Source organism: Dermacentor albipictus, chromosome 5, assembly GCF_038994185.2.
Source record: "Dermacentor albipictus isolate Rhodes 1998 colony chromosome 5, USDA_Dalb.pri_finalv2, whole genome shotgun sequence".
In the NCBI taxonomy this organism is placed as follows: domain Eukaryota; kingdom Metazoa; phylum Arthropoda; class Arachnida; order Ixodida; family Ixodidae; genus Dermacentor; species Dermacentor albipictus.
In genome coordinates this window covers 91,940,274-91,967,473 of record NC_091825.1, presented here as the reverse complement: position 1 = coordinate 91,967,473, position 27,200 = coordinate 91,940,274, and the positions used below count along the sequence as shown (strand labels likewise).

Here is a 27,200-nt window from a genome sequence, read left to right as displayed (position 1 = left end):
ACATGTCAAGTTCGCCGCAAGTAACACGAAAAATTATAAGCAATAGTCTTGAGGCATTGCTCGCGTTCCTTGTATCTGAAAACGTAAAAAGAAATGTTCCGTACGTCGAAACAATGAAAAAAAAGAAAGGGTCAACCCAATATCCACGTTAAACAGGTGAAGGCCAGCGTGCATGGCAGTTTAAATTATTCTATAAATAAAAGTTAATCATATTCGGTAACTTTTGTTCTTTTCATGATAATCATTCACTCATTTCGTATCTTATTCGCACCGTATTTCACGCACAGTTGCGTAGACCTTGTCGTCTCTAGTATGGACGCTTGACTGAGACTTTCTTGTAATGACCAAGAGGTCGAGAGGGCTGCACCCTGAGAAGTGCGGACTGGGGCAATGTAGTTAAAGGGACTCTAAAGGCAAACACTAAGTCGACGTGGACTCTTTAAATACCTTTCCTGAAACCTCGCAACACTTGTTTCGTGCCAAGAAAATACTTAGTTTACGAGAAAATGGTATCTGAAGGGTCCAAATACCTTTCTCGAAATTTATATCTAGCGCCACTCAACGGGGGGAGCGGTGACGTTGCATGCGCCATCACCAGCCTTTGTTGCTGTCAGTGAGTAAAACGGCGCCCGACAGACGGCCAGCCAAGACAGAGCGGCGGATTCGCCACTGCAGCTACTTTTTGATCAAGTGGCGTAGACCGTTAGGGCATCCCGCGACATTACATGGAAGTTGAATTCTCTGCTACTTGCAGTTTGTGCTAGTTTCACGAGCCAGCGAAACCAGCGTGTGGCACTACGCGACCAGGAAAGTAGTGACACGCGAAAGCGTGGGCGGCGCAGAGTCGAGTGAAAACGGAACCTTTCGAACGCCCACGTAGTTGTCAATGGCAATTTCAATGAGTTCTTTTTTTCTAAACATGAAATAGAAATGGACATGTAGCAGTTTATTTCCTCTTATAATACAATACGAGGATGTTTTTTTTTTTGTTTTGCAACGAGTAGTTGAGTACTAGTCATAGAATTTAACTGAGAAGTGCTTTCGTCATCGGGTAAGTGCTTGAATGTCCCGGAAGAGTGCCTAATCATGTCTTGCATTTACCTCGATTTCTCGGTTAGTAAGGCTCTGTTCGCGATATTATTGTCGCCTTAGAGATTCTCGAGCACTCATGTGTCAATTTAGCTTGACTTGATATTTGCCTTTAGGGTCCCTTCGATGTCTTACTGTATTTGCGCCAGTTACGCCCCTACAATCAATTTTGCTCACTCTGTTATTAATTCTCGCCTCTTGTCGACGCCGGCAACGCCCCCATTCAGATACCATTGCCTGGCATCATGACTGCTTAGCCGAAGCAAAGCCGACACATTTCTTAAAAGTAAGCCGTATGGTGGCTTTGCCTCAGCATGTCTCTATTTACGGCGGTGCACTCTTTACAGGGACATTGTGCAATGTGGTTAATTTTTTACTGTATTGGCGCTGACTACGCCAGTACCGTGAACTTTGTCTACTCTGCCACTAATTCTCGTGTCTTGTCTCATTGACATCTACATTTTGATAGCACTTGCGACTCGATACGTTCTCCTGGAGGCACGAAAGAGCCTTTTCTAAGTGGTTTCGAGATACCCCGATTCCAGATAGGTCGAACACCTGCGAAGTCAGCTAAGAAAACCTTGTCTTCAAAACAAGTTTTTGTACCGCCGTTGTAGACTGATAAGACACAGGAACGGAAGTTGCTTAAAGGGACACTAAAGCGAAACAATAAATCAGTTTAGACTAATGAAGCATTGTTTGAAAACCCTGCAGGCAGTGATTTAAAAAAAATACTTTGATTATTAGATGAGAAAATGAAGGTCCAAGTATCAGTATTTAAATATCGCGCTGAAACCCCAGCGCCGTACGTCAGCGTGACGTCAGGGATTCCAAAGCATGTTTTCGCATTTGGGCCACGTTGGCTGAATAAAGGTTCCCGAAACTTGCCATGTTTAATATTTGGTTTCTTTAGAACACTATGTAGTCAATCTGTACCGTTATATATAATTAGTAGGCCCTAGAAGATGCCATCAAAATCCAAGACGTCACAGCCCCCAAGTGCGGAAACATAAGTAGGCGTCGCCACCCGCATTTCGTTCTTGCGCCTTTTCTGGCTTACCAAACGTCTTATCGTTGTAAGAGTGGTGTTTTTGGTGTTGTAGAACGGTAATTTACTGATGCAGAAGAAATGATTTTTCACTTTAGTGTCCCTTTAAGTCCTCAAGCTGGCTGCTGTTATTGTGGACGCTAAAGCATCTATACGTTGGTTCACTGACTGCGTACAGTGAAGTGGAAGCCACGGGGTGCGCTGTGGCAGCCGGAGCTGCACAAGAACATGCAATTCCATCATTCGCTATCGCCTTACGCACACGGGTAATCTTGTTTCACATGGTTTACGCAAGTAGGTGGAACACATTTGCAAAATTACACCAGCCTAATAAATACGTGAAAACAATATCCTTGAGCGTCGGGTGCTACTTCGGCAGAGCCTATTGTCACTAATACTATATACACGTGTCACTCTTACTCTTGTTCCGCAAAAGTTTCATAGATGAAGCTTTAGCTCGGGAGCTCGTATGTAAATACATGTGAAAGAAAATGAAAGTTTTTCTCAGCAACCACTGCATGAAATTTGATCAGGTTTGTTGCATTCAGAAGAAAAGGTTAAAGTCTTGTGACTAACGGAAGCGGACGCTTGATTTAGGCCGCAGAATTTTCGGAATCGCTAAATATCGCGAACATTCGGTAACTTAAACTATTAAGTTTATAACTATATAACTCGGCAGTCAAAAATTATATCACGATTCTCAAGTTGCATCGAATAGTACATCTAAAGCATAGAAAATGGATGCATTACAGAGGGCTTTTAAATACATCATTAGTATGTGAGTAGAACTTTTGCAAAACCCTTGAGAACTTTGTAGCAAGATAACACGCCATATAAATTATTATGTGAAATTTGTGCGGTTCGGACGATCTAAGAGATGCAGTTAACAGACATGGCGGTATCTGTTATTGGTGCGGAGTTACGAACTTGTAACCTCCACAATTTTATTTTTTAAGCATAACTATTCTTGACAATTTTCGCATAACCAAAATTACGCTTCCACTAGCTTCTATAATTTAACTTAGTCTCTCAAATACGATAAATTTAAAAATAAAATCGGCCCAGAGGTTAACTCAGACAAGGATTTTCGCGTTTTACACGTGTTTGAATAGGCGGCATTGGAGGGAGTATGGCCCCAGCCACGGAGTGGCCCCAGCTAAAGCTTCCTTTTCTGACTTCCAGCTTAATTTTTTACAAATATTCTTGAAAATTGCAACAGGTAGGAATACTGAAGCATCAAGTTTACAGTTCAAACGAAACAATGAAAAACGAGGAAACAATTGTGTAGACAGCACATGTCGACACAATTAAAGGGAACAGAATAATGCATCATACACCGCTCTGAACTGTATATCTGTTTTTTGAGTAGTGCGGTTGCAAAATTCTCGTAAAGATTGCCACAATTTCACGTACGCTGTAAGCTCGTACATTCCATTTGCGCACTGACGCTATGAAATATGTAGTTTTTTTAACTACGATATCTGTTTCTTTTTTTTTTTTTGATGCGGAGTTACAAATGTGTGAACTTTCTGCCTCAGCTTTGTTCCGCACAAACCTACTTCAGGCTATCTTCGTAAAAAAAGTGAAGCCCGAAATCAAAGTTCAGCTTCTTACAGTCAATAGAATCGAGTCCCCCTCTCCCCCCCCCTCTCTTATGCGTACAGAGCAGGGATCCACTTCCCTAGGTGTCTGGCCGGCAACCACTTGGATTTTTTTTCTTTTTGAGTGGCTGGGAAGCCCGCGTGGTGTCGGGTGACGAGTCACAGCATAGGCAGCTGCTGTACAGATGCGGAGGATGGATTTGGAGAACGCGGTCTTGTAAATACCGAATTAGAATTCCGCCCACAGTCATAATTTGTCCACACAGACAAACCTCGAGTGCACGAGACTGCTGTGCGCGGTGTTTCGCCACCGGCTCGCGAATACTTCGCTGGCTATAGAGGCCGCCGAGGTTTGAAATGGTCTGGAAATAAATTATGCGTGCCTAGCATTTCTCGCGGAAGCAGTGTCTGACTACGTGGAAATAGGAAATGGAGACGTAGTTTTATAAACAATTAAAAAGTTATGTTTTCCAATACCTTTACTTTTTAAGAGGAGGCCCATCACTTTGTGTTGGGTTCTACCGAACTTCTTACTTTTATAGACAATTGCATCTGTGGCATGGGTCAACGGCCCCACCGCCATATTTTTCTTTGCCTATTTGACCTATATTATTCTAAACGATATACTGTCCTTAGGTCTGGGCGCAAGTCAGGATTGCTGACATATCATTGAGGTTACGCTCAATGCACGTTAAAAGAAGTCTGAACTTTATTCAGAAATACTTATCGATCAGCGAGGCTCCGTATAGAAGAGGGGGGCTTTAACAGTCGTTCACACTGTCGGAAAAGTGAGGCACTGCTTCCTCTGTTGTACAAGTTGTAAATTCATTTGCTTTACCAGTCATGTACCTACATGTAAACGTTTCAATACCTTTGCTGGGCTAGTTGGTAATTCTTATTGTGCGAATCTTATTTCTGTTCTAAAGCTTTTTTTAACCCCTGGTTGCGTCGTAATTTCGTGGATGTAAACGTTTATCTAAAGCATTTCTTGTCCATCCTGTCTACATCGCTTCCTGTGTGTGCGTGGTCATAACCGCAGAATATTATCCGCGAAATGTCACATTCCAACGAAGAACGGACTAACGAGACAAGAAAAATAGAGAAAGCTTTACTCACCCTTTGAAGCGTATCGTGTGGCCAGACAATAACAGCCATTTGTCTTGCATGCGTTTCCATTGCTCGCGACTTTCCTGCAAAGAATAATATGTCACGCTCCCAACACGCTTGCTATTCGGGACCTGTAAGTACCGGGCACGCAGCGTTAAAGGAAAGGCGCGCGACCTAGATGATGGTCGTTGTTTGAGGACGAGGTAAACCCCAGTGGGTGGAAACGTTTTTTTTTTTGAGTATATGATGCTCTTAGGTACCAGATCAATATTGTAGCAAGGGCAGCAATCATAGAAGCCGCTTACTTGAGTGTCTCGCTCTCTGCTCGATCGTTTGCCTTTATTCCTTTCCGTTTAGGACGGCCTGCTCAGACCAGCGTCAATGGAAGGAGTACAAGCGGTGGTCATACCCGAGGCCTCATCGACGCACGGCTGGTACCAGCCCCTGCATATTGTGTCGCACGTAAGCTTCGTGCAGGTTGTTAAACAGCGTAGCGCTCCTCGAAATACCTACGCAACGCTGTTTAGGCCCGTACATATGCCGGAGGTGTGCAAGTCGCGAAGGATTAGCAAAGGAACAAATGAAGCCAATTCAGGGGGTTTAACGCCTCGAAGCAATGCGCGGGCTTTGCGGGAGTCATATAGGGAGGCTTTCAGGATTAAACTTGATACCTGGGGCCCTATAACGTAAAACTATTCCAATATGTTTCTATTCCAATCTCCTGACGTCAAATTTGCGTAACCACCGACGCAAGCACCGGGCGGTCACCTACAGGGTTGTCTGTACAGACGAATCAAACACCCTACCCGTTCATAGGAGGTCACTTTTGTTTGCTTGATGAACGAATAACATTGCCTACACTGAGCGGCTTATCGTATCTAATTGGCTGACAAGAGGCGGGGAGAACGCTCAAGTAAAGAGGGATCCACTGGGGCAGAGCCAGTGCACTGAAAATCGATAACCAGATGAAGAGGGTGGTGCCGGCGTCTGCGATTGGTCGGCTTTCCCTTGCTTAGCTTGTGGTGGCTGGTGGAAAACCGCGGCGGCATGCAACATAAACTTAAGAATGACGCTAAAACTGACCCTCAGCAAAGAAAAGTTGGCAGAATGAGGCGGTAAACGTGCCGAAAGTGCTCGAAAACGTTACACGGAAACGCAAAAAGTTTTATTATACGCAAATACACCCATGCTCTCCGGCAGGTGAGAGTAGCCAGCGTCTCAGCCATCGGCGGCAGCCATCTTCTATTCCTTTCGGAACGGGGCAGCCTGCGGCTATTCCGAAGAAAATTCAGTTTTGTTCGGCATATTAATGCATCTTTATCGCGTACAGGTCACTTTGACGCGGTGAGTTTGTGCGGTTTTGTGACGTCGCGTGACAAGCAGGTGAAGTGGGTGCAGCCCGAAAACTTTTTACCAATAGCCGAGGGCTAATGGCAAAAGGGGCCGAATCAAAAATAACTTTGTCTTTTTTTCGGCCAAATCATGCATAATCAGTGTGTACACATTATATCAGATGGGGAGCTATCGCGGTTTTCGTGACGTCACGTGACAGACAGGGGAAGTGGGGGTGGTCGAAAAAGTTTTTGAGCAATCGTGGAGGGCTGATAGCAGAATTGCAATAGAAAAGTTTGGAATAGTTTTATGTTATAGCACCCCTGGGGTTCTTTAACGTGTACCTAAATTTAAGCATAGACGAGCACTTTCGCGTTTTGTTTGCCGCGGAATGCGGCAGCCGTCTTTGGGAATCGAACCCGCGACCTTGTGTTGAGCCACTGTGGGAGTGGCTCAGTGCTTAAATTGCTAAGCACTTGAACGCCTAAATGAATCTTCAGGGGCAAGGAACGCGCTCCTGGTATGCTTCAAAGTAGTTAAAGAACACGCTTACCTTCGAAAAGAAATTTGAACACAAAGGCTTCCGGAAACACGGAAGGTGAGGCGGAGTTCTAGATGCAACAACAACAACAACAACAACAACAACAACAACAACAACAACAACAACAACAACAACAACAACAACAACAACAACAACAACAACAACAACAACAACAACAACAACAACAACAACAACAACAACAACAACAACAACAACAACAACAACAACAACAACAACAACAACAACAACAACAACAACAACAACAACAACAGATAAATAAAATGCGCTTAGCTGTGCTTTGGCATGTCTCGAATTTCGCAACATGGTTGTCTTTTTTGGTGCAACAGTCGTTCACTATTTTCTCGCCTGCTTCATACAGACGAGAAAGCGCTGTAGCAAGTGTACCTTGCCACCGCAAGAAACCAACTGCCACTGAGACGTGGGTTAGTTTCAGTGCCTATTGGTCAGGTTAGGTCAGGATGAAACGCAACCTTGCTGCAAACTTGGACCGGTAACAAATGGAGTTTATGAAATAAATGCTCCTTTGGAGCTATCGTAATCAGAACGTGGTTCAATGTAGACATTGTACAAGCTGGCGAAGCTGGTTACCGGGCTAATGAGTGCTATCAGTAAAAGGGTGGACAACTCGTCTAGTATGTAGACATTCGTCTTGTTGAAGCGCAAACAAAGACGCACAGAGACCTAGACGGGACAAGAGAAATAACGTTTGTTTATGCAAGAGAATTTACTGAAGCCCTTTTAATTAAGAATCGTGACGTGTGGGTAAGCTGTCCATCATTGTCGTTGTTAGACTGCGAATTTACATATGTGGTGGAAATTTATTTATGTTATGTTATGTTTTTCTTAATTTCTGTTTCTTTGCTTCCCTTCTTTCTACCTGCTTCACCTATCACCTGAATATATACACCGTTACGTCTAAAGGTGTTTTTTATTGCGATACTACGGTGACGCAGCCTTGGTAGTTGACATCTGCTTGACGACGATGCGGCTGCAGCTAGCTGCGCGAATGTCGTCTTCCTATGCTTCATTTCGTGTTGCATCGTTTACTTTTTGCTGACCCATAAGCACAAAAGGCCCATATAGAGCTGTTGCAATATTTTCCATGCTTCCATAAAAAAAAAGAAACAAACAAACTTTAGCGTGTGCTTTCTCGGTCTCGATGTCTATGTGGCTTTATAAGCGCTTCAATGCCATGTCAAGTTTCCTAATTAATGGTCGCAACGAACTGCAAAGCTAAAATGGTTTATGTTAACGACAACAACTAAAAAAGAAACCTTCTGGTTGTGCTTACGACAGGTGGTAACGTCGGGTGTCTTGCGTTTGTAGAAATTATCATTGATATGAATGTAGTCATGCTTTACTGTTGCCCTCAAATTTAAGGCAACGCTTCCTTTGCGGAGTGGGATTGGCTTGCGCAACGGCGCTGGTTTCAATTTCATTCAACTCAATCCAGCTTTATTCAACATCAGTCAGATGTTTGGAGCACTAACATAAAGTATGAAAATGCTTGACTGGGTCCGTGCACCAGGCTCTTGTTCACTGACAGGGCCTTTTCAAGGCACGAATTATATATCAAAACAACAATCGTAAGCGGCCGTTCAACGGAGATGTTCTGTCTATCTCTGTCGACTACTCAACCCCGTTCTTCCCGTCCTTTCATCCTTTCAGAAAACCTTACTGCACGAGGGAGATCGTATTTTACGAATTGTGTAGGCATCCAGATTACATATCTCTCTGGGGTGTGTGTAAGGACCAGTCGTGAGACACCTGTTTTTTTTTTATGTAAGCACTGCCGTCGTGGGTGAGCATCATAACTCGACAAAATTTCAAATCCCTCAGCAGGTCTTTCAGGATCTCGAGATATTGTCGTTAGTTTGTGAGCTCACACTCAACACTCGTTCCGTGTATCCTACGCACGCATGCGAGCCCATCACTTCCTTTTTTGGCGTAGAAAAGTGGTCGTTATTTGTGTTTTCGTATTGTGCTTTTACATTCGCGTTGGTGCGGGTCACACGCTATGACGCATGCGATGTTAATGGTATCGTAGCGCGATGCAGCCCAAAAAATGTTTGCGTCGCGGTGCATGTAGAGGCAGGCGCCGAGGCGATGAAATGCTTTAGTTATAAGACGTGTTTGTGATATCAGTTCTGGATAGGCTCGGAGTGAGAGCTGACAGCGGTAAGAGCTAAAAGCGTTTCATCAATAATACGTGCATTTACAGACACTCATGAGGCAGACAACCGGATTTATTGGTTGTTGTCATATGATAAAGTGAAATAACTACGAAGGCTCGACACAATGCTATCTTTATTGTGAATGCGATCAGTATCTGCAACGAACTGGCTAAGCCAGTAAAAGTAGGTACGCGATAATACGCCAGAGCAACAGACCCAGAATTGATAGTGCATTAAAGTAGACTTACGAGTAGTTAGTGGCTCTGCTTCGTAGATACCACTAGTGGTACTGGTATATTGTAACGCAATAATTGTTGCGGTAATGCGCAACGCCGACACTCGTACTGACACTTGTGCTCAAGCTTCAAGCTATCGCATACACCGAGCACTCTCGTTTCGCGCACGCTGCAAGTAAACTTTGCTCACCTTCACGTGGACCACACGATCCACCACACTGCATTTTATGCAAATTGTACAATGAACGGGAGCCCGTAAAGTACTTCATGCTTGATTTTTTTTTCTTTTGTGAGCGCGCTCGTTAAACTCAATAGAACGTACACAATGCTGTATTAGAGTACCGAACAAGCACTCATGTTCGGATAAACACATCCCGTTTAGTCCTCCATTTAGGTCTCAACGTTTTCAGTCGACCCAGTATACTTCCGGAAGTGCTTAAGAGAATGAAACGCAGGCGCCCACTCTTGCTAATCAGGTTACACGTAGACTATGACTGCACGCCTGCTGACACAAATGTTTTCTTTGTCTGTCAGCCCAGCACCTGCTCATCTCATTACCATTCCGATGTTTGTGGTAGCAAAACAGATTGGCAGCGCTATGAAAATAAATACAGATGGCATATATGGTACACCCATGAGAAGCAAACATACAATCAGTCCAGAAAAAAGCGTAGGGAAAATTACGTGTTGTGTTGAATTCAAATGTAGGAATAACAACAAAAAAGAAAAGTGAAATGAACGAATGGACAACGTGCCATAGGCGGGAGTAAAATCGACGTCATGCGCGTCCTGCTGACATACAGAATACCCAAAAGAGTTATTGGGTGGACGGAAGCCACAAATTTTTATAATTGTGGATCACTGTTCTTGTTCAGATGGTTGTAAAAATGTAGAACAAAAAGGAAAAAAAGAAATACATTAGGACTTTCCGTTTCCTTTATTCTCCTGGCTAATAAAGATGACGCGTATGACGCGTATGTCCGGGTTTCCTTGCCTTATGAAACGGAATAGTGTAACGATACTATTAGGATGCTATTCATTTTCGCACTTCGTCAGTGGTACAAGCGAGACCCCGCACTTGTTATCAGCGGCATCGACCAGTCATGAACGAATAAAGGAATACAGTCGGGCGTAAGGAATCATTGCTGTTTGCCGACTCCATCTTCACTGGTTCACCATCTTAGATGGGGAAACAGCGCGTAAGACGAGGACAATGAAATATCAACGCATGCGCTCTGTTGTCTTCAGTGCATGATTGTTGATCTCTTATTGTGCTCCTCTGACACGCTGTTTCCCCGTCCAAATGCAACACCAACTTGGCCAACGCCGATCCCTTCCGCAGTCAACCATCTCGCCCTGTTTTTTATGCTGCTGCCTCTCATTGTGCCATGTCTTCCCTTTTCCTGATGTGTCTCGACGTCGGCGACCACATTTCTTTCCGCGCACCGTTTTCCCAGCAGACGAGCGAGAGCTATTCCCAGGAGCCTCAGGTGCCCGTGGTGCTGGACCCGGCGGAGCAAGAGCTCATGTACGGGGCCGGCGGAGGGATGACCGGCTTCGCCACCAGCTCCTTCAACGTCACGTGGGACACGCCGGAGGAAGGGGCGTGGCGGAGCTTCGGGTCTGCGGGGCCCTATGGCGGAGGTGCAGGCTCCGAGAGCGACGCCGACCGTTTCTCCTTGTCCTCGGACGAGATGCGGAGGAGGAGAGAAGAGGCCGAAACGTACGCGGAATGGGATGAATGGACGGGTGGTAGATGGATGTGTGGTTGGTTGGATGGATGGATGGATGGATGCATGGATGGATGGATGAATGGATGGATGGAATGAGACAGGGAGGGATGAATATAAAAATAAGCGGGTGAATGGGCATAGCGGCTTGGTGGTTGTTTGGTAGCATGAATGAATATTATAAGCATACCATTTGAAACGCGGACGTGATAGATGCCATCAAGCTCTTCAATTTTACTGATATACTACGTATATTATCGGCGCCTAAAACCCGTGGTTCGTGCTGACCACCAAACGTGATAGGATTATATTGCCCTACAATTTGTTCTTTATGTTCCCTGCTTTTGCACCACCAGCGTTTTTTTTTCTTCTTCTATTTATAAAGCACACTGCATGTATTTCCGCGCACGATCTTTTGAGAAAATGAGGGAACAGTTTAAGGCCCGCTGTGTCATTAGAAAAACGGAAGATATCTTACATGAAGAACGATTACTGTGAAAACGGCGCACATCGGAAAAGACACAAGCACTCATGAAGTACGCATACCTGACAGTTCTTTTGCATTCGTGCATCTTTGATCTGTTCTTCGTCCTCGCTTTTAATTTCATCGTGTGGCCCGTACCAACCTGTCCATGCATATGAGGGCTCACATAGAGAAAAGACACGTGAAAGGGACGCCGGTCGCAAACTTTAAATTTTACGCATGCACGCACGCTTGTCACTGGCAAGCCCGAATGGGGCATGCTATGCAGCATTTACACGCCATTACCTGCAACAAGTAAGAAGCCGTGTCGAAAAAAAGATTTTAATATGCTAATCCAACGTACACTTTGGGATCTTTGTGAAGTGAATATTTCGTGACACGGGTTATCAAACGCTTTAAGTGTGCCCATTTCTTTCCTGCGTCTTTGGCGTGAAGGAATCTGGCGCGCGGGCAGGTGATCACGCGCACCCGTGCTGCGGCAATGTGACAACTCTTACATTGACTTGCGTTTCTTCATTTGTTCATATTTTAACTGCACCAGCGTCTTTTCTAATTTCCCGCTGTGGGTATGTATCATAGTTTGGAAGTCATCATAATCACCAACGCGCGGTAACAGCTTCCAAGAGATAGTTATAGCGTTGGCACGATGGAAGTGTAGGTGCGATTACGGGCTAATGGTTCGGATATCAATCAATAATAAAGAAGATTGTGGCCTAATGGTCCGTAAATGACTAATACTTAAGAAAAGAGATTGTACCTTCATGCTTAGAGCTTCGGGATGCTCTACTGGGGCGCCGAGGGTTGATACCAGTATCGCGCACGTAATTGAAATGTTTTTTTTTATAGTATCAGCTATTTGGCCCGGTAGAAGCATCAGCCAGCAGCACAGTCAGGAAAGTCCGCTAGAGTTCGTAAAAAAGATTACTTAGCTTTAAACAGAACACGAAGACACATCACCATATTGGATTCTAAAGTGACGTGAAGCTTGTTTGAGTTGGCGAGGTATAGTCGTAGCAGGGGATGACTCGCACCCAGCCTTGTGGCTTGTAGCTGCTGGCTGTTTGCGTCACAGAGGCGATAGCGACGTGTACGATGCTTGTTGAGGGAAGAATGTGGATGTCAGGTGTAGGCAGGGAGAAGTGCTGAGCTTGAGTAAACAACACTTATGACTTATACCAGTTAGGTCACCTGTGGCTCACGAATTCTTGGGGATTTGGCCAAGAATGGATGCGCACATACCCAGTGACACGTGCCCAGTCACACGGGCCCAGTTTCAAAGTTATCTGCTCGGGAACATACCCAGTGGAACATGCCCAGAGATCGGAAATGTCCACGAGGGCAGAGAAGTAGCCAGCAGCAAGTTGTACAGCCCGGCACCAGTGAACCGAGCTGTCTATAGAGTGTTTATCCACAAATATATTCGGTGACGAAACCCCGACGAGCGCCAAACCCAGAGCAAGAGGCAAATAAGGCCTCGTTTTAGGAGGCAGTTCAATGTCTAGGGATACCCACGTTGACGCAGATATTTCTCATCATCCTGGATTTGATTCCGCGACTTCGCGCTTAGCAGCGAAACACCGCAGTCGCTAATCCCCCGCGGTGGATAGATTGTAGTGATTTTATTGGCGAGTTTATTATAATCTGCTTTGTCACCGCAGTGCAATTAGTCATTCCAGCCGATTAAAACAGCTCAGTTGTTTATTTACTTATTTAATTATTTTATTCTCAAGGTCATCAGCCGATAGTGAGGAGCGCTGAAAAACATCACACAAATACAGAATACAGATAAGGAAATTACTACAAGTGAGCGTTAATGGCACACTTTAATGACACATTTCTCGAATGCCTTTGTCACTGCACGACAGCCTTCTTGTAAGCTCGCCGACCGTCGGCGGGTCCTGCGTCGTCCTCTGCAGAAGCATCAAAAAGACGAACGAAAGCTCGTCAGGGATGCAGGAACCGCAGCTCCGATAGTGTGTGATTCGGAGTTTCATCCCAGTGCTCTTCTCAGAGAAACCGGTGTTTTGTGTCAAGCTTTTCTGGAAACATATCTGTTTTTTTGCGTTGAACGAAGTAACAATGAAATGGATGAGCCAAGATGACTCTTGGATTCTACGGATCTACACGTGCCAAAAACCACCAATCTGATTACTAGGCCCGTCGTAGTGGGGGCTCCAGATCAATTTCGACTACATGGGATTCTTTAACCTGCACCCAACGTACGGAGCACGAACTTTTTTCTTTTGCATTCTACGCCCGTCGGAATAATCTTAATTGCCCTCAGTGGCGAGTAGGGTCTACGACGAGTAAAGTGTACGACGACACAGCATCAACAAGCGATTACAATTTTTCAGCTTTTTATTATTAAGCAGGTAGCAGTCGAAAGCCCTAAAGGTGCGGAGAGTGCTCATCTACGGCATCAAAGAATCTTGACATTCTGAAGAAGTGTGAATGCTGTGTTCGCACAAATTTTGAATGTACAGTGTTACAAATGGCCCCAATGAAACGAAACACAAGAATACATAAGCCGCCTGGGCCTGTTAAACAGCTTCCTTCTTTCCGTATGTGAATAACCACGTAAGATAATACGCTGGTTAACTCCACGCCATCATGGAAATACCACTGTAATAACTCCACTTCCACATTTTTAGATGTCGAAGCACGTCCTATATTCTTTTTTTTTGGTGAGAAACATCCGGAAGCTGACAGCTTCCGGTAGAAGCAACCTCCTTTAGCAGTTAATGCATTTACTGCAGTTAAAAGTACGCGCTCCGACCTTGTGGTTGAGGCTTTGTTGCGCAATTTATTACTATTATTATTACTTGTCTTTCTGGGAAATTTATGCTATTATGGGGGCATGTCGACTTGTGGGCCTTCCATCATTGTGTCGAAGCCGAGGCTCGGAAAGGTACGCCTGACACCTGAATAACACGGGGCTATGCATTAAACAGCATGTAGAGTGTGGCTGCTTCAATCTGGCTATTGGCCCTCGGGCTTTCATCGACTGGAGGCGCTACGTTGTTGAGCATGCCTCTAATAATAGCATCAGCTGTAACCCTGACATGTGGGCTCCATATTATGGAGGCCTTGAAACCTTGGATCCAGAAATGACATCCTCTGTCTAGCAGACCCCAAGCTGTGCAGGCCACCCCAGTTGAAAGAAAATTGACGAAATGAACTTTGTGAACTTATGAACTGCTTTATGAACCGCTTCAATGAAATGAATTGGGTACTCGGGCTCTAGATTCATCGCAGATGCCTTCATCACAGGCAGAACAATGGAAATAGCAGACTACATTTTGCTGCAAATAATGCTAGGAAGGAACTGAAAAGTGCTAGGGGCGATGTGAAGATGAATAAAGCCATGAATGCGTCCAGGTAGCATTCATTGTGCGCGTGGCTTTCAAAGCGAGCTGCTTGAAACTAGGCACAGTGTTGACATAAAATGGGAGAAATTCGTCGCCTTTCTTTGTAGGACATTTGCGCCATCGAGTTACAGCTGCTCAAAGAATTTTGGTGCCAGGACAGAAAAACAAAATTCTGGATGTTCGAATATCTGAATGTTTGATTACTACAACCAAATATCTAGGCAGCCTAACCGATTACACCTATTAACCGGTTTTAGAATTCGAATAACCGGTGAATGGGATAACCGGTTTTGTCGCGAAACCGGTTTGACGTTGCTGCGCTACATGATACTGGGTTTGAGGCAAGGAGCACTGAATACGCACATATTGCTGCTCTTACTGGTGCAATGTTATATTGTCTTAAACTTATTAACTACTGCGCAGAATCGCTTTCCTTCCATTGTCAGCACAGCACTCCTATGTTACGGTGTGACAGGACACCAAAGAATGTGAAGAAAGCACAGCACAAATAAGAGTATCTTGTGCTTTCTTCACAACATTTCGCATCCTTGTCACACCAGCTACTACGAACCAACTGACCTAGAAACGAGTAGTGATGCCGAATTCCTTCAAGTTCCCTACAGAACAGTTCGCTGCGGTTTTTACTCGGTTCATTACCTAAATTACATCCTTAATGAAAATACATGCCAAACAAAACAGCAATATATTTTTTTTCTGAGCAGTGGAACACACACTGAAGGTGGGTCTATCGTTCCCGCTGCCATGGAGACCAACATGCTACGATCTACCGTGTCCGACACGGACTTGCTCGCTCAGCAGACCGAGGCTTTGGGGAGCGAGGCTCTACAGGTGAGCGCCGCCTTTCTGCCACAGGGAAACAGCGACGGATAGGAGGCACTGCGTCAGCTTGAGTGTCGTAGTAAAGTATGCTGACGTCGTCGAGTAGGGATGCCGCGAAAATGGTGCGATATCTTCAACGATGTAAGACGCGCCCCCGCATCGACGCTCGATAACAACCGGCGTGTCCTGCCAAGCTCTGTCTTTTGCATTTGAAATGCGTGTTCCGAGAAGCGCATGCCGTCCTGCGTCCTACAACACGCCGGTGCCCACCCGCCGAGGCGTTGATCACGTGAGCATCGCTAAATTTGCTGACTCGCAACCGAAGCATGACCTACTGAAAACTGTTTTCCGCACCCGCTCGGCTATGTGTTACGGCGCGCGTCAAGTTTCAGCGCTATGTCGTACTTCCGGCTCCAGAAATCGCTTCCGGCGTTTGCAGTGCGTAAAAGCATGGCCTTTGAGATTCGGTTTTGTCACTTCGGTGGAGCCGTCGGTCTGGACGCCGCGTACTCCGAATCACGGCGAACAATAATGGAAGTGTGCAAATTCTTAAGAAAATATAGGAGAACTAACGAATTTCTTGCAAATGCAGCAGAGATTGTACAATGGGAATTGAGAGACCTGCAGGTCACAGATAATCGTTATTATGTAACAAAATCGTTTCTATGTACTTAAAAATAAAGAAGGCAGGAAAAAGCCGAGTCGCGTGAAGTCGAAGCCGCAGCGTTGCACGTCCTGAGCGCCTCACGCACTTGCCGAATTTATATTCGTATATGCGGGGTCGGTGAATATTCGATGTTTCGAACTTGCTTAAGAGGAATTGGAGGGGCAGTTGGTTGGAATTCTTGATTCAACGGCAGGGCGTGCTATGTCTCACTAAGTACGCTGCCGTTCAATCCCAAGGTTTCGAATACGAATCGAATATTTTACAAGGTATTTGTATTCGTATTCGAAAAGAAACTATTCCGCATTTTAAAATGTTCAAAACTAGCCCAATAATAATTGTAACAACTAAACGTTGAAATCTGGTTACTGTGAAAGCATGTGCTAAACGAATTGATGCGGATTATCAGAAACGAGACAACGACAAGCTTGTGAGGCAATGCCAAAAAGGCTGAGTAATGCAAGCTTTGTTTATGCCTCAGCGGTGGGAGCCGATCGCATACTAACTATAAATTTTGAATGTAGTCTGTCGTGTAGTGTTTTTGGCAGGCTAGCCATGTGGAAGCTCTACCTTTTATGCTACAACTTGGGATCCTTTGTTTGAAACGGGCCCTCTTACATTTTTTATACAACACACAAGCTCTCTAGCAGCTTCCTCGCCTTTCTTTTTACCTTTTAACACAGCGTCTGATATTTCTTTAGCAAGAATTTGTTTGGCGTTAAATAAATCTGCAGTTTTTATGTACCCCAACAACGATCTGATGAAGATCCACGCATTAGTGGGGGGACTGCGTATACATTTCTGCCACCTAGAGTTGTATAACATGCACCCAATGTGCTGTATACAGGTATTCCTGCATTTCGCCCCATCGAAATACGGGATTCGTTCTCACGACCTCCCGATTTGGTACCCTGACCTCGTGTTTAGCAGTTCAGCCCCGTAGCCACTAAGCCACCACGGCGTGTTTTTTGGCGTTTTTGGAACGCTAACCGTAGAGCTAGCATTGTTTGTTTGAAAGCTTGTTTGCAGTCAGGCTCCGATGTACTTGAGACTCTATTCGCGCAGTATTTGTTATTGTCGAGTTATGATCTTGTGCTTAAAACTGATTCTCTGTTCCTGATAACTGTATTTTCGTACTAGTCAATACATGCGTGGTACTTAACTCTACCAAAATAAATGTTCCAGCTGTAAATATTGTTACGGTGGCTTCGGACAGGACCATGCGCGCAAGAGGGAGACGAAGAGGAAGTGGTAGACTGCTTACTGGAGCTGTGACCTTTGTACCAGACAGTGCGTTTACCACTAACTAATGTAGTTACTTATACATACGTTTGTTCGTCGGGCTTGCTCATCGTAACAATATGTGCGTCTGCATGTCAATATTTGTTTTGTTTTCGAATCAGTATAGCGATACTTACTATTTGTTCTTGATTTGTACTTGAAAAGGCTGATATTCGTGCATGTGTACCGTCTTACGATAACTTCGTTTTGTGAAGACAGGCAACTTTGCACGAGAGAGTTACCTATATATATATATATATATATATATATATATATATATATATACACAGCTTGGAGGGGATTATGCGTGCTTTCGCCCAAAACCAGTCCATGACACTAGGGGCCCTATAACGTAAAACTATTCCAATATGTTTTTATTCCAATCTTGCGGCGTCAAATTTCCGCAACCGCCGACGTAAGCATAGGGCGGTCACCCGCAGGGTTGTCCGAACAGACCAATCAAACGCTATCCTCGTTCATAGGAGGCCACTCTTGTTTGCTTGAAAAACGAATAACATTGCCTACACTGAGCGGCTTGTATTATCTGATTGGCTGACAAAAGGCGAGGAACACGCTCAAGTGGAAAGGGATTCGATGGGGCCGAGCCACTGTACTAAAAATCGATAACCGGATGAAGAGGGTGGTGCCGGCGTCTGCGATTGGTCCGCTTTCTGTTACTTAGCTTGCAGTGGCTGGTCGAAAATCGCGGCGGCATACCACGGAAGCTTAAGAATGACGCTAAAACGGCTCCTCAGCAAAGAAGAGTTGGCAGAACGAGGTCGTAAATATGCCAAAAGTGCTCGAAAACGTAATACGGTCACGCAAGAAGGTTTATTATACGCAAATAAACCCTTGCTCTCCGGCAGGTGCGAGTTGCCAGTGCCTGAGCGATCGGCGGCAGCCATCTTTTATTCCTTTCGGAGCAAGGCAGCTTGCGGCTATTCAGAAGAAAATTCAGTTTTTTTTTACGTATTAATGCATCTTTACCACGTACGCGTCACTTTGACGCGGTGAGTTTTCGCGGTTTTGTGACGTCGCGTGACAGGCAGGTGAAGTAAGTGCAACCCGAAATCTTTTGATCAATAGCCGAGGGCTAATGGCAAAAAGGCGTCGAAACAGAAATAACTATTTTTCTTTTGTTCGGTCAAATCATGCATAATCAGCGTGTATACGCCATATCAGATGGGGAGCTATCGCGGTTTTCATGACGTCGCGTAACAGACAGGTGAAAGGGAGGTGGTCAAAAAAATGTTTTTGACAATAGAAAAGTTTGGAATAGTTTTACGTTATAGCGCCCTAGTTCGCACTAAGTGATACCCATTGATGTCAACTTCATTCGCAGGACAGAAAACTGGACGAGTTGGTCAATGTTCTCTGTATGGCGACATTGTGAACCGAGATAAAGACAGAAAGAAGCAGAAACAGGTCACTCGCTGACTCGCTGCTAATCTCTCAATGATAAAGAAAAAAAAAACAGAATGGGAGGAATGGAGGGGCTGACACAACTATACAAAGAAACAAAAAAAGGTGTTTGTGAAAAGTGTGAAGCCACTCTCTTGGGGCTACGAAAGAAAGATGTTACACTTGTGGTATCGTGCATGTGCTGGCCAGATAATCAAGTCCTTTGTCACTGAGAGAGATGGGTTTACTTACACAACCGTTTCCTTTTCTCTGTAATATCCAAAGCACAAATGACCTCACGGGCCAGCTGCTGTCCAGGACGGGACAAAATAGACGTGTCACAAAATACGAGGGTCACCCCCCCGCACCCCCCCCCCCCAAACACACACCCCCACGGCCCTACACGGAGTTACGGAGAAAATTCGAGGCAGAAAATGATCGGCTGTGCTCTTGAAATATGAAGTTCACGCATCTCTTACTTTGGCCAAAGTATGTTACGCCAAACGTTTTAATGGCAATCGATACACGACACCATTTCTGGTGCGTAAAAAAATTCACAACGTGTCGCACACCACGCCCACACTCTGTAACCGTGCCTGTATGTTCTGCCGTCGTTTTCTCACCACTGCGCACATACTTGACATCTTCTCAGTTTAAGAAAACGTGACTCGAATGCCTAGGCCGTACGTGACGCTTTCTTTAGGCCGTGACAAAGTTTGCGAGCATAAGGAATGACAGCGCACCTTTTCGATTTCACCGATTTGTCGCCAGCCATCACTTTCTTGGTTTCGATTTCACAGACTACAGTTGTTTCGCAAGCTCCTGCGATGACGTGCGTTGGAAAGCCAGCCTGGCACAACCTTTACACGTACTCTTCGGAGCTGCTTTGCGTGCAGCGAAATTGGGTTCAGTCTTTGATGATTTGGTGCAGAACGTATTCCACTATGTCGATGGGTTTAGTTTATCTACAGAGCGAGATGTATAGCAGGAGATACAGGAGATAGCGTAAATATTTTGAAAGTATTTCGAGAGTGCGTGATGCGTTAAGGTTCGCTTTAGAACAGTTTCATTAAGGAAAAATAGTTTCTCCCCATTATGCTAAAATTCTTTATCTTCAGGTAAAGCTGGTGCTACCATCCCAGATCGTTAAATTCATTGCTTAATTTTACGCCTAGTCACTCAAAGATAATTAAATCATGCATTGCGTTTTCATATACTCATTCGGAGCTATTGAAACTGTCGAAGGGGGCGAAATGCAAAAACGCTCTTGTACTTGGATTTGTGTGCACGTTAAAAAACACCAGGTTGTCAAAGTAATTCTTTGTCTCCTACTAAGGCATTCCTTAAAATCAGATCGTGGTTTTGGAATGTAAAAATGTAATATTTTTATTGAAGTCGTATAAGTGATGGCACAGAATGTTCGAACAAGAACTGAAGAAGTTGCAGAAGTTGCAGCATTGTAGGAGCTTGCGAAAAAATAATAAGGTGTGAAATAGAAGCCAAAAAGCAATGATGGACGACAACCGACGAAACCAAGAAGCTACGCCCTCATTTTTTTTTTCATGCGCACAAACTTTCCCACTGCCTCAAAAGTAAAAAAAACATAGGAAACCTACAACATATTCAAATCATATTTTATTCACCTAACAAGCTGTCAAGAACGTGCGCTATGTTAAAAAAAGAAAGAAAGAAAAGGAAACCCTGGCAGGGTTGCAGAGGCAAGTGCGGTGTTCGCCACGTTTCATAATTTGTTACTTGCAAAATCGGCGTCATGGGTTAACTTCCATGAAAACGCGTGGCAGAACACATATTCACCAAGTTAAAATATGTGTGGGCATCTCATTGGCCAGATCACGGCTGTTCAGTATCTGGCTCGAACCGTTTCCACCTTGCCATGCGTTGCCATGCGTTGCCATGTGTTTGAGTGCACCTCTGTCTTTTGTCGCCCACGGCCATTTTGTGTCATCGTGGTCAGCACCTTGGCCGCGAGTTCATCGAATCCTTCGGCGTTCATCGCTGTCCGCGCCAAATAATTTCAATGTCTATCCAGCACAGGGAGAGAGTTCCACGAGTCGAACCCCTTTTTTTCGCACTTAGACCGTTACGCCTTCACACTTTTCGCACACCCTTTCCTTTAAAGTGACGGTTTCTTTGCTGTTCCACGGGGTATGGCGCTCTGCGTTGCTCCCTGGCCTGATATACTTCTGGATATACAAAGACAACTTGGCCCACTGGATATGTGCCCAAATAGGCAATTCGCTACTCACTGCCATCTGGCCCAGTGGAAAACTGGGATCCCTGGTCGTGGTTCCAGAGGGAGCGTGCCCATCTTTGTACGATTCTGCATAGTCGACGGCCCACTTATTCAAGGGTTAGAAAGCCATAGATGTGTTTTGTATGGTTGTCGTACTTCTCTGTGTGCGTATACAACTCTCATCAATATTCTTCCCTCGACAAGAATCGTATATCACCTTCGTTGTCATCGCGCCCGCAGCCAACAGCTACAGGCGACGAGGCTTCGCTTGTGCCAACCGCAACTGCTGCTGCTACTTTGCTATCTAAAAAAAAAGAACTTTGCGGCGTGTAGATTTCAAGATTAAGTGAGTTCTGCGTGTTTTTTGTATGTACATATGCTCGATTTTTTTATTTACTATAAAAGAGTAATTGATAGTCAGCGCGTGACCTGTTTCTACTTCCTTCTGTCTTGGCCTCAGCAGTGTACCCACTGTGGCTTGTTCAATAGCAGGATTTTCTAAATATTGTTGAAAATATTTCTTAGTCTAGATAATTGACCTTAGCTCAAACATAAGCTGTGCGCGGTGCGGGTATGCTTCAATGTTTGAGAAATGTTGTGTCGCGAAAAAAGCGAGAGAACAGGCGACAGGCGAAGTTATCGAAGTAGATCTGATTGACAAACTTGCTGAGCAATGTGCGACAACCCCTTCTGTCTTTCTTCTCGAAAAAGAAAAGCGATTTCTGCGTGAGGTGTAAGCGTATTTTTTTTTTTTTTGCTGCGCCTTCTATGAAATAAAGACCAGTCGGAAGTAAGTGCAGTGTGTGTATGTTCTACATTCGTCCCTTGCTCCTTGAGGCGCCGATATTTGACGATCATGAATAAACAACTAGCCGGAGTTTCAGTTACGGCAGAGCAATGACGTTACTCTAGTTGAATGACGGTCCTATTAGGTCGTCACTTGGAGGCACCGCCATAGTGTACCGCATGTTTCAGCGCATTTCCTGAGAACATTATATTACAGAGATGGGTAATTTTTACGGCGGGCCATTCACACTGGCACACATAAGAAATTGTATGACAATAGCCGATTTGCATTTTTTATGATACAGAAGCTTAAGCATTTGAGGTCACACGTTACTACTGCGCAATCGAAGCTGGTGAACCTTTCTAGGAATGCTGACATTAGCACCTTAGCACCAAGAATGTCCAGCCAACCAGCCGGCTAGATTTTGATTTAGAACAGTTAAATTTTAATGAAGCAATGACTTATTTATTATCAAGTCAGTGAACGAATTATTCAATCAATCAATCAATCAATCAATCAATCAATCAATCAATCAATCAATCAATCAATCAATCAATCAATCAATCAATCAATCAATCAATCAATCAATCAGATCACTGCTTGAAGCTCACCTAAGCTCACGTTGTTCATTGGGATATGTGGTGCCGCGTTTATGCCACCTCCGCAGCATTTCAGGTTGAAGGTGGCATGGCGCTGTTAACCGATCTGTCTCACAGCACTCTTCAATGTGTGCCCGCAGGTAGAAGAAGGGGCTGAAATTGGCGAAACTGAAGAGCGCGGCGAATTCCGAGACTTCGAGGAGGGCGAATTCGTCGACATGGTCCCCGTTGTGGTGAGCACTGAGATAGTGATATGTTTAGGGTTCATATGAACTGAGCTAATGTGAGAACTGATGATAAACCACAGACCATAAGTATCAGTTAAATCTGTGTTCTCTAGAAACATTTCACAGGTCCGAAAGAAAAAGAAAAACGATACTCGCTATCCTTAACGCTCCTTGCTAAGTAACTCTGCCTTATTTCTTTATTATATGACAAACAAATTTGCTTGTTTTGTCGCATTTTGTTTTGCTCGAAAAATAAAGAACTAAAGTAACATGATGAAAAGAGTGACATGCGTTTCAGTGGATAATATGAGCTACAGTTCGGTTGGATCTTAACTTAGCTAGCTTTTGTTGGTACAATCATTAGAGCGCTGGCCAATGCCACATCAAGGGGAGTACTGTTTGCATTGCAAAGTTCACGCGATGCCTAAAACACTACCGTACTGCACGTATAAATATTTATTAGTTGATATCTTGGCCGCACAAATTAGCGCAAAGCGACATCCACCACTTGAAGGCCAGCTGCAACGAAATTTCACTTGGGCTGAATATGCTACAGAAGCATAGCACATATTATCAAAGCAACCTTGGCAAAGCCGCAGTGCTGTTAATTTTCTAGTTTTCTTATTAGCAGACTCTAAATAGCGCCTGAGCAGACGACGCGTGCATCTGGCGGTGAGCGGCAGTGATGCAGATGTGGCGAAAGCCTCGGAAACGTACTTGACTGCTGGTCTCGGGGTCGCGTCCAGGCGCATCGTTCACTCAACATTTGCAAGTCGTGGATGTGTCTCTCGGCGTGCTTTATTGTTGCCCATGTGAATCGAGGCGTTGCAAGAATGCCGACACGTTGCACGACCCTTCGGGTGCTCGGATGCGCACTCAAACACAAATGATGGCTGTGCAGTACACACCACTGTGTAGACGAAAGGCCGAACACAACTTTCCTGTCCCAGCTTTCAGAGTGCCAGCATGAACCGCGGTGCAGCTGGCAAGTGCGGCGGAACCAGCTAACGCACTCAAAGTCTGTAAACTGCAGTTGACGAAGCTGCAAAGGCTACATTTCAGAAGCAATACCTGCTTCGCAAACGCTTTGTCTGGATGACCATGAGTGTATTAGCCGCGTTGGCGCACAAAAAGCAAACGTAAGCTGTATTCATATTCTCGAGCGATTTGTTCGAGTGGTGCACCTTCTTCGAGACATTTTGCGCGTCTCTACATTTTACACGTAGAAGTAGATAAAGCCTTTCGCACACAGTGCCAGAAACGCTGTCAGCAGTAACCACATGCTGCATTTGTCACGAAAAACAGGAAGCAGCAGCCACGGTGTAGATGGGGCTGCAAACAATGCCGGAATGCGTTGCCGCCAGGGCCGCGAGAGCGAAATGGGCGAAACCGCTGCCAGTGTTCGACCGGGACTTTTAGGGATGGCTGATTAATTTTTTTATTAGACTTATTCGATCATTCATCATTTTAGCCTTTAGTCAATCGATCTCTTTCGATGCAGGGTTTTTCATCCGTTAACTGATTAATCGAATTTCCTTGCAGGGCACATCTAGAAAGGTTAAGTCACAGTTATCTACCTTTATTTCAACAAAACTTGGTGCTGGGCTAGTTGGTGATGCATTCTTTAAAACCGATGGTAGCGCTAAAAGGGACGAACACACGGCCAAAAGTCGACACGACGACAAGGGAACGTTAGTCGTTGCCTTGTCACCGTGTGTTCGTCCCTTTCAGCGCTACCATCGGTTTTAAAGAATCTACTTTTGTAGGGCCTTATTTTAATGTTTGAGAGGTGGAACCAAGTTTGAAACACCAGTGTATAAACGTTTGATAAAGTGTAATCTTTCAAATTGTTAAGGACTAAATCTAGCTGGCACTTAGTGCAGAATTGAATACGATACATTGCACTACAATAAATCCCTGTACAGTACAGTTAGACAAGAAAGAAGAAAAATGGCAAAAGTGAAAGGTGAAGTCCAACTGAAATGCGCAAGAAATTACAAACGCACAGGAGAAAATTACCGAGTTGGGCACTTTACGCCGAGCCTCAGATACTTCTCATATTTTACTACAGATGGCGGTAGTTGCCTACTCGGTCTAGTGTTCCTGTATATGCTCCCTGCGGGAGCATATACAGGAACACTAACTCGGTCGACTCGCTTTAGGATAGCTGAGCTTAATGGCGCGGATGTTTCCAGCACAGAACACCTACATTTCCAGCGTGTCAGGCAGCGGCCGGCGAAGTCGGATGCACGGTACACAAAACATCGAGCAGTGTATACTAACTCTCTAGCAAGCAAAAGTGCGTGAGCTATTAGCTGGCACACTCGTGAATGGTACATTGCGACGGAAGCGCTGGTTCAAGTCGTATCTCACACCCGGCAAGTGGTATAATGTCGGCGTTTTTTTCGTTGTCGCTCTGAAAAATATCGATTTTTGCGAGCGGTTTTGGGACGTACCCTCTCGCATTTCAAACGTGAAATTTTCCACAGAAGCAGCTGTCTATATGTACTATAAGTTGTCTAAAACTCAGCATTTTGCGCCATAAAACATTTCATTGCAGTTGGCCTTTTAATCCCTACATTGTTCAACGTTTCACGAGACGTTAATTGCGTAATACACACCAAAAAAATGCTGTTCAAGCTATTGTAGCAGGATGGTACAAATCGACCCAATATATTACGGTACATGAGAGGATGCGAAAAGGAAGTCGCCGACGGTTAAGATACTTCCTAATGCAAAATTAGAGCGCAGCTCTATACGTGTTTTCATTTCACGATATATAGGCTGGCGCGCACAGTCTGTCTCGTGCGGCGAATTGCAAACGGAGCGAAGTGTGGCGCAACAGCGTCGCTAATCGGGAGACCGCAAGAAGCAGCGCGTGGGTGACGCATAGGCACGATACAAAGCAGCCGCCGCAGGCAGTCCTGCACTCATGCAACGCTTTGTTTCCACGTATGGTATCGGTGGACGCACTCGCCGCATGCCATCGGTGAACAAACGGTGGCGCACTACTCTGGCGCCGTCTCGTAGCGGTCGTCGCCGCAGAGCCCGTCTTGCGCGGCACCACGCTTCTCACGCTTTCGCCGTACCCTCCTCCTCCGCGTTCCTCCTCGCGCTCTCTTCGCTATCGCCGTCTTTCATCCCCCGCTGCGCTCTGCATTCGCTCTTTCGTTATTCGCTGCGCTCGTTCGCTCGGTTACACTGAGGGACGCGTACGCTAAACGCAGGAACGGGCGCCTAAGAGTACCGCTTACTGTGCAAGGTACGGAGATGTACTTCGCGTTGCAATGCTGAAAAGGGCACAGCTTAGCGTATTAAGGTGTACTACCAGGCCGTGAATGCTACACAGAGCTTTTGGAAATAGATTGTCTTAAACCTGGCAACGACAGCATACGTAGGCTAAACGATGCCTGCACCAACGCAATCCCCCAATGCTTTCAAATGTTTTCACCAGAATGCCCCCTTATACAACAAGCTTAAATACGTTCTGGTTAGCCGGTCTCGCGGGCACTAATCGATCATTTGTAAGCCATCTTAATATATAGCTCAGGAGTGCCCTCGACTAAGTTACATCACATTTGTGAAGGGCTGGGGTAGTTTTTCTTCATCAGTGTGATCTCTTTACATAATAATCTGCGGTTATCACGTGATAAAATCAGCCCTGTTGCGTATTCGCTTTAATACATTCCAACGACTTCGTTCCCATAAAAACGTAGAGTGGCGTTTCACTTCTTGATTGCCGTTACCCGCAAACGTACGGCTGATTCCCATAAGCTTGCGCGTAACAACAGTCGGGTAAGGTCGACTGGCGCTCGGCCTGCCCCCACCCCCTTGCGTTGCTGCTCCTTCCTTCTCGCTCGGCGCTCGGCCTCTCGATCGCCAGACGAATTCGGTGTGTCCAGAACGCCATGGAGAAAGGAAAAACTAAGGAGAGGCCTAACGTCACTCTTTGTGAGGCTCAGTGAGACCAAAAGCTCGCGTTGCTCCGCCATTTTGTTGGGCAGATTTTCCTCTCTATATTTCTGGCCTTTGCGGTGCGCAACAATATCGGCCGGCGTGGACGTAAACCAACGGATTCTGTCGCGGTGCATACCACCGCGATGCCGTTGCCTATTTTGTCCCTGTGTTGTGCTCTACCATTGAAAGGAGTTCATACCAAACTCCGCAAGTTAGACTGAGGTATACCCCTCTACTTCTGCCCGCCTTTCTGAAAACAAATATGTACATTCTCGCTGCACTGCAAGAATGCACAGGCGATGACCGGCGGCACACTTTACGAACAGGACGACCTACGGCCAACCTATCAACAGTCTGTGAGAAGAAATGCGTTTGCTTGCATGGCTTTATAGGAACCGTCTTGCTTTATTTAACAAGTTTCGGGCGGCCGCGCGCCGCGGAGATGTAACCATCCACAGC

The 27,200-nt window shown here is 45.2% G+C and overlaps 1 protein-coding gene and 1 long non-coding RNA gene across 5 annotated transcripts in view; one reads left to right on the top strand and one right to left on the bottom strand.

The window, feature by feature from the left end:
- LOC139059944 (uncharacterized) overlaps nucleotides 1-27,200 on the bottom strand; it is an 82,685-nt gene that overhangs the window by 33,626 nt on the left and 21,859 nt on the right. Inside the window, exon 2 of the long non-coding RNA XR_011514528.1 lies at nucleotides 4,855-4,928. This is a non-coding gene — a long non-coding RNA (uncharacterized lncRNA). The remainder of the gene's footprint in view (nucleotides 1-4,854; nucleotides 4,929-27,200) is intronic.
- LOC139059941 (uncharacterized) overlaps nucleotides 1-27,200 on the top strand; it is a 50,654-nt gene that overhangs the window by 16,277 nt on the left and 7,177 nt on the right. For 3 of the 4 annotated variants that reach the window (XM_070538576.1, XM_070538575.1, XM_070538573.1), the window contains exons 7-10: nucleotides 5,203-5,307; nucleotides 10,607-10,872; nucleotides 15,454-15,580; nucleotides 22,698-22,790. In XM_070538576.1, coding sequence (XP_070394677.1) covers nucleotides 5,203-5,307; nucleotides 10,607-10,872; nucleotides 15,454-15,580; nucleotides 22,698-22,790 — 591 coding nt within the window. The remainder of the gene's footprint in view (nucleotides 1-5,202; nucleotides 5,308-10,606; nucleotides 10,873-15,453; nucleotides 15,581-22,697; nucleotides 22,791-27,200) is intronic. The other variant, XM_070538574.1, reaches the window with a different exon arrangement.